The sequence below is a fragment of the Chroicocephalus ridibundus genome, chromosome 2, assembly GCF_963924245.1.
Source record: "Chroicocephalus ridibundus chromosome 2, bChrRid1.1, whole genome shotgun sequence".
In the NCBI taxonomy this organism is placed as follows: domain Eukaryota; kingdom Metazoa; phylum Chordata; class Aves; order Charadriiformes; family Laridae; genus Chroicocephalus; species Chroicocephalus ridibundus.
The window spans coordinates 75,998,581-76,006,585 of record NC_086285.1 but is presented as its reverse complement, the minus strand read 5'-3'; the positions used below and the strand labels follow the sequence as shown (position 1 = coordinate 76,006,585).

At 52.0% G+C, this 8,005-nt stretch overlaps 1 protein-coding gene across 1 annotated transcript in view; it reads left to right on the top strand.

Annotated features, from left to right (window-relative positions):
* The first annotated feature begins 2,843 nt into the window (after positions 1-2,843).
* The window catches only part of BMP6 (bone morphogenetic protein 6), a 94,999-nt gene continuing 89,837 nt past the window's right edge, over positions 2,844-8,005 (top strand). Inside the window, exon 1 of the mRNA XM_063325938.1 lies at positions 2,844-3,728. Coding sequence (XP_063182008.1) covers positions 3,284-3,728 — 445 coding nt within the window. The 5' untranslated portion in view covers positions 2,844-3,283. The remainder of the gene's footprint in view (positions 3,729-8,005) is intronic.

Below are 8,005 nucleotides of genomic sequence, written 5' to 3'. Positions count from 1 at the left end.
TGTTTTTTTTTTTTTTTTTTTATCATTTATTTTAGAGAAAATCTAAAAAAAAGGTTTTATTGCTAACTTGCCAACGAGGAAAACTTCCAGGAATGGACCCGAATTTCTGCATTTTGCCACCAGATGGCCGTCACGAGCAGGGAAAGTTGCTGACCTGAACGATACCCTGTACCCACAGCATTTTTGACGATATGACAGTGAAAGTCTGAGTGAAAGTAAATGTGAACGCAGAGTTTTGGATGGCGGATATGCTACGAAGCCTCCTTGGCAAGTGGAAAGTTCTGCCGGTAGCACTACAATATGTGTTTAATTTACTTTTAAAAAGGTGCGTGTCAGCCTGCAGCAGCTGCTGAACACAGAGCCTTTGCGCTTCTCCAGAAACTTATGTCTTCAGCTCTCCTCCGAAGTCCTATAATCTTTTGCAGAAACTTGCCCTTCCAGATGGCAGGAATATCTGAAATCTGTCGCTGTAGGTGACCTCTGTAAGAAGGCTTAATTCTTTCACCCCTCAGCGAGTTGCTGAGTGACGCAGTGACTTTCCTAGGTCTGATAACGTTTGCTGAAATCCACAGTAAATCATTCACATCTACAGGTGAGAGGCATTCCCAGGGATAAGCAGTGTACTTCTCTGGGAAGCACTGCTGAAAAAAGTGAAAGACTTAAGTTAAATTTAACAAAAGGTGCAATGACTTCTTAGGGAGGGTGTTAGCTTCCTAGCTGCACACAGAACTACATTCAGGATAAGGTAACTTAACAGGGAAATACTGGAAGGTTTGCTGTGTGTCCCTGTCCCCAGATGGCATCAAATTCAGATGCCCAGATGCTGCCAACTGTTATTACAGGTGCTATTTATTGCAGTAACCCATATGCAAATGGCAGTATTTCAAATATTTTTCTTTCAGAATAAAAACATATAGATGATACACATTGAGCATCTGAGGAGCAGGAACACCCCACAGCTGCCCTGGAGTTTAACAGTCTGTTGCTAAATGTGCGCCATCTCTGCCTGACTTCAAAAGGAGCTGGGGACACTTCGGATGGAAGGGATCATTCTTCAGAGATAACAGTATAATGGGACACTTCCCTCTGTCGCTGTCAAAACAGGAAGCAGAGGCTACAAAGCTCTACTGGAGACAGTGACATGAACTTCATCCAAACAGGCTCAGAGAGACTGGGAAGTGAATGGCACAGAAGTGGCTCTTCCCTCACCACCTGCGGGATAAATACCTGCCTGGGAAATCTCCCTCACTAACATCAGGGCTCCTGTGCTTCTTCCCAGGCTCCAAACGTCCCTCCTAAGGCAACTATAAAACACCTCCTTGGCGGGCTGGGAGGGATGCAGGACAGCTTGTGCATCAGGCTCTCCTCCTGGGAGCCTGGGTTTTCCCAGCGGGATCCCACCTCACAGAAGGAGAGGGGTGTTGCTCACCTCCTCTCTGGGAGTGAGCCCTCCTCTCCCTGTTTAATCAAGCCAGCCCCATTGTGCTAAGCTGAGAAAAGTGGAAATGAATCAGCAGAACAAAAGTTTCCCTGGACATTGCCTTCCCCACTCCTTTGGGGATGATGCAGACCCCTTTCATGAAAGTAATGGGGTCCAGTATAGCAAAAGGAGAGTGTTGGGTCCATGCTGCCACATGCACCCTCACTTCCAAATTCTGAGTGTCTTCACAAACTGAAAAAGAGGGGACAGTTGCAAAAGCAACTTCCATGCTCTTCCCTCCCACGCCCATGATATCTATCCTTAAATCTCCTTAAAGATGCATTTTTTTCCTTCTAAAACCAGCTTTTGAATGCCCGGTATTAAGGTGTTCCTTGACTGGTGCAGTTAAAACACCCATCTGTAACCTTCCTTTAACATAAGTGAATGCTCGGTGTAACCTCCACTTCTGAAAATAACATATTCTGTCTTGAATAGTCTCAGCTGTGTCTCTGGGAAACTGACTATGAGCTTATTGCCAGATTCTGATTCTAATAAAGTTAATGGAAATTTTGCCAGTGACTTCAAATGGTCCAGATATTATTCTCGGGGCCAACTCCTATGAAATTATCCCAGTTCAAACCCAGAGCAATTGCACTGATTTCAAGCGGGGCTAGCCTGGATTTAGTCATCCAACCCGAGAAAGATCCATGAAGTCAGAGAGCAGCATATGGAAGAGCTGCTTCTCCTTCAACCTAACAGCCGTTATTGGAGTGTTTTGGGTGGTTGGTGGTCCCATATCTCCCCCCCGCCTTTTATGAAAGGGCTGAAATCACAGCTGCAACCTTAGACCTTCACTGTAGGAAGGAGTATGTTCTTTTATACCAGTATAACCAGTTTCACAGTGCAGACTGGTACTTCATCGATCAGGGCTGGCGGGGGAAACCCGTACCGAGCCATTTACCAACGCTCCGTCCTCAGTTGTGCCAGGTATTCCAGAAAAAAAGCTGCAGGATGCTGCAACCCGTTAAAATTAACTGTGCGACTTTTTGAGATTTGGAACAGGTAGCACTCCACCAATTTTCAGGACAATTAACCGACGTCCTCTAAGGGGTGGGAGCGGGAGCGGGGTGGCCAAAATCCTTCTTTTTTTAAAAAAAAAGAGAAACAAGCCCGCGGAGACGCACGGCTAAGGGGGACCGCCGCTCCCGCGCACCAAACCGGTGACAACCGACGGGGCCGGCGCTTACCGAACCTGCTCCGTTATCCGTCCCCCTCCCCTTCCCTCCCGCCGGCTCCCCCCCCGTCCCGCCGCGGGGCCGCGCTACCTGCGCCCTCGCCCGCTCCCCGCCCCGGAGGAGCGGCCGCCCGCCCCGCCGAGAGGCGGGCGCGCTGGTGATTTGCCTTCGCCGCCAGCAGCCCCGCTCCGGCCAGCCCGCGGGGACCGGGGCTGCAGCCGCAGGAGCCGCTCGCTCGCTCCCTTGGCGGGGCGGGGAGGGAGGGAAAGTTTGCTGCTCTTCTTCTTCTTCCTCATCATCCTCCTCCTCCTCCTTCTTCTCCCCCACCACACGCAGACCCCGCGGCCCGGCGCGGCGACCCCGGGCAGGGGCATGGCGAACTGAGCGGTCGGGCCGGGCCGGGGGGCGGCCCCGCCGCACCTGAGCGGCGGCGGGGAGGTGGGCTTGCACCGCGGCCATGCGCGGCGGCGGGGGCGAGCGCTGAGCCCCACCGGCCTGGCTACCCCCCGCCGGCCCGGGCGATAGCCGCCGCGGGGGGGTGGGGGGAAGGGGGGCTGGAGGGCGGCGGGGAGCCCCCCGGGGAGAGGGGGAAGCAGGGACCTCGCCTGCCTCCGCCCGGCCGAGCGCCATGCCGCGGCGGCTGGCCTGGCTGTGCTGCTGCTGGGCGCTGCTGAGCGGCGCCTGCCGCCCCGCCGAGCCCGCGATGCCCGCCGAGGGCGGGGAGCCGCCGCCGCCCGCTGCCGCCGCCGCCGCCGCCTCGGGCTTCCTCTACCGGCGTCTGAAGTCGCACGAGAAGCGGGAGATGCAGCGGGAGATCCTCTCGGTGCTGGGGCTGCCCCACCGCCCCCGGCCGCTGCCGCGGGAGCCGCCGGCCCCGCCGCCGGGGAGGCTGACGGCGGCTCCGCGCTTCATGCTGGACCTCTACCACGCCCTGGCCGAGGGCGCGGAGGGCAGCGCGGGCGCGGAGCCCAGCGGCCGCCCGCCGCCCCCCGCCCCGCCGCCGCCGCTGCCCAGCTCGCAGGACAGCGCCTTCCTCAACGACGCCGACATGGTCATGAGCTTCGTCAACCTGGGTGAGTGCCGGGGGAAGGGGGGGCGCGGGGTCCCGCCGCCCACCCAGTCCGCGGACACCCGTGTCCCGCCGGGGCCGCCGCCCGCGGGGAAGGAGGCGGCCGCTGGCCGGGGAGCGACCGGCGGGGTCGAGGGACGGGATCCACCTCGGGCTGCGCGGGTTTTGGCCGGGAGGGCAGCTCGCTTTGGCGAAGGGCAAAACCTCCCATTCGCCCTCCCCCCCAAAAAAAACCCAGAACGCAAAACCCGAGGGGGGGGGGCAAAAGAGAAAAAGGTGTATTATTATGTTTTTTAATAGTCTTTTTGTCCTCGTTATGATGATAGCAGTCAGAGCCCATCGATTGGGATTAAACTGTGGTTCCCAGGCCGTGCCGGAGTGCAAGTTGTGTTCATTCACTCCGTGCAAGGTCCATCAGGGCACAGATGCCTTCGGGGCTGGAGCAAAGTGTCCCATGCTACTCCACGGTGTCCCTATCTCCTCAGAGGGGGGTCTGAGCTGGTGCGATGGTGAATATGTGACTCCGTGTAGGATATTCTTGGTGATCGAGCCAGCAAACGTGATAAAAATCTGTATCGTGGGACTCTTGAAATAAATTCTGTTAGACGTCAACCTGCTCTTCAAACCAGTCACGCTGTCAGTGTGTTACTGATGTGAAGGGCTCCGAGGTGGGCATTTCAGTGGGAAAGCCATTAAGCTTTTTACTTGAAGGAGCCCCGAATACTAGGCTGCAATTATAAGGAAACAGTGTAATTAGATTCAGCCTAATGTGGAGAATGAAAATATTTCAGTTGGCAACTTGCAGTTCCTTTTTTTTTTTTTTTTTTTTTTAGGGAATTCCTGTGAAGCTCAAGTGTCTTAGCCACTCGGCTGAAAACTGTGTCTGTTCACTAGTGCTTCCAGAGCTGTGCACCAGAACGATGACACCTGTGAACAGCTTGTCTTGTTGTTTGTTTTTTTTTTTTAAAAAAAGCAAATAGTTGTGCATTTCCTCATCTCGAGCAGTGCTAAGTCACTGCAGCGGGACGCTACCAGCGCCGGTAGATGTGCTCAATAGTTTTGTACCATGGTGTATATACATTTAGAACAAGTTTAGCTCTAGTCCCTAGGGCTTGGGTGATTTTTGTACCTGGTGGGTCAGAAGCGCCGTGAATGTTTGTTGGAGGATTCATCTATGTTGGAATCGGGGTGACTTGCAGCTCCTGCAGGCACGGCAGAGCTGCTCGGGGCAGGCAGCCCTGACAGCAGCGCAGAGCCCCTTGGGCTGTGCGTGCTGCCTGTGTAGCTGTCAGGGTCTCAACCTTCTCATTTAAAATTATCTCGAGGGTGTTTAGGTGGTGCTGCCGTCTCAGAGCTCCAATGCTTTTGATTGAGACATCCTGAAATCGTCCGTCAATGAAGCCAGCGTGATCTGTGTCTAGCTCGCACCCTGGGACGCAGGAATACTGTATGGGTTTCGAGTCCAAAGGGCAGCTGCTTCTGTGCTTCTCCCCTCCCAGCTTCCCCAAGCCTCTCTGTCCTTTGAATACACAGAGCTGCCGCCGCTCTCTCTGTTCTTTGCCTTGGGGACTTCAGGACCTGTACTTGGAGCTATGAATTTAAGAGGTAGCTGTAGCTGTCTGTAAGCAATCCCCATAGCACCTTTTATTTAAAGGATGCGGAGCAAGGTGCTTGCGAGGGGCTGGGCGATTCCCAGAGGAGCTGATTTTAGGGAGAAATGTGAGCATGTGGCGCCTTGGAAGGTACTTAGTCACCTGCTTTACGAAGCACCAGGAGAGTAGTCTTAGACAGAATGCCTGAAAGTATTTGTTTCTTCTGAAAATAATAAAAAAAAATGCATTAGTATGATTCAAATCAGTTCTGATAATTTGGATCTAGACGCTTATGTAACAACAAGGAAAATTATTCATGTAATGTAGTAAAATAGCACGATTGAAATGCTAGTTATGAGTCTCAGGAAGTATGAATCAACTGCAGAAATTTCTCATCACCTTCCAAGTTCCGAGTCATAAACCATAATGTCATTTAACGTGATTGTTTGTTACCAGAGGGTTGGCAAATTGACGGGCTGAGGCCGGACAGCTGTTTGGCTGTTTTCTGTAGCTCCTCTGACATGGCAGGGATTTTTGGTGTATTGGCATTTACTTTTCCACTAAACAATAATTGATGCCAGAAAATTAGAGGAATCCTAAAGCTATATTGCAATATAGAAACCAAAGGTGTGATGGGAGAAAGCTAGCCTGTGATCTATCAAAGCGGCTTATCCGATGTAGGCTAGAAAATGCAGTAAGAGATGGTGGGATTGCAGCAGTAAGAGATGGTGGGATTGCAGCAGAAAGGAAGGACTTCCTGACCTCAAGGACACTGACTATTCCAATGAAGTGTATGCCAAGCAACCCTGAAAACCCACAGCTGGAGTCTCCTTATAAGCAGACATGGCCAGAATTGTTTTACTCGGGTTTTCTTCATGTGATCAGACCTGTAATAACTTTGGCTTGGTTAAAATTGGTTTCTGAAGAGTTTTGTCAGTGTTCAACCTTAAAGACTTCTCTTTCCATTACTGAAGGGGCAGCTGCCAAAGAGACGCGAGGGGCCCTTGCTGCTCTCTCGGGATGAGGAGTGTACGGCATTACACGGGTGTACCTGGTGCGGGTTGCCCTTGAAGATGCGTGCGGCTGCGTGGGTGTGAAGTCAGTGTGGGTGGCCACGGCCACCTGCCTTCAGGTGCTGATATCGCTTCTGCTGCAGCCCACAGCCAGGCAAACATTTGATGATGCATCTGGTTGTGCTGCGAAGCCATCGTCTAGGTCAGCTGTGTGGCGAAGGCCTGCTTTGTCACGAAAGTTTGCAGGTGTGGATGTTCTTTTAAAAGTGCATTTATTTTTTCCAGCCCCGTGGCCCGAAAAGACTCAGTAGCTTGTAGTCACTGCTAATTTTAAATGTTCAGTGCTCCAGCCCTTCCTGACCAACAGACGTATTCCTTCAGTCTGGGGATACAGCAGATGTGTTTTCTGTCTGGGGAAAGTTGTATTTCTATATGTGCTCAGGGTACAAGTCCTCCTTGTCAAGGTCTTGCAAAGCTGAGGGACTCTGGGGAGGTCTTGGATTATTCAGGCAGCACAGGCTCAAAGGTGATGTCCTGGGAGACAGCTTCGTTTTTTTAAAAAAAATAAAAAAATGGGGGCACAGAGGTGTGGCAGTTCTCCACACTCAGGGACTTGCTGTCTTGCAGGGAGGGCAAGAAACATCAGTCTTCAAAATGTAGAGTTTGGGATCTTGCCTACCTAGTGAAGTCTGCACTGTAGTATGGACTTGCAAGGTGCGGGTGATAATTCCCAGAGGGGCTGACTATAGGTGAATTTTGAGTGTCCAGAGTTTCTAGGAGACACTTAAGCACTTTGGTTTTATAAAGCACCCAGAGAGCAGTAGCAGGGAGTAGAAATAAGTGTTTGTTCCCATCACAAGTAAAAACACACATAAGATATAAACAAGTTTAGATAATTTAGATAATAAATTTCATTTATCAGGTTAGGTACCCTCGGTAAACCTGGTCCCTAGTTTGGGAAGGTGATCCTAAAAGTGTCTATTTTGGGTGTTTTCACTTGGATGAGGCACCCAAAAAGTGCCTGTTTCTTTCCATTTCCCACATAGGAAGTCTGGCTGTCTAGCGCAGACGGGAACATTTGCGTTTTAGATTTTTCTATTTGGGATTTATCAGACTAAGCAGGGTGCTGAACTTCTGTGCCAAGGGAAGGACTGTACAGCAGGGTGGTGGTACTGGGGGGAGCGTTGTGGGCCAACGGGTGTCTGCGTGGAACTGCTCATCTCCTCGGGACCATCCTTGGTATAAATGTAGCACCGGCATGTCTTGACAGTGCTATTGGGAAAATAACATCTATTAATGTTTCCTGTTTGGCTAATGTACCTTCCTGGTGGCACCAGATGGGGTTATCTCCTCTTTCTCCTCGCAAAACAACCTGGGGTTAGTAGGGAGGTCCTTCTTTGTGGCAGTGGCACTGGGCTGACAGCTGGACTCGGGCAGGCATCCCTGTATTTTGCTGCCAAGGCTGTTGTAGCGAGAAATGTATTGAGTTCCTCATGATAAACCCCTTCTCCCTCGGTCAAGGGGGATGAGGAGAGAGGGGTCACTGCTCGAACCAAACTGCAGGGTAGGGCTGGGGGCTGTGGCAGACCTGAAGTCTCCCTGGTCTCCTCTGGCTTATCAGTGCTGGTGTGAAGGGGAGCTGCTCTCCAGCCCCGCTTTTGCTGGCTGATGGCTTC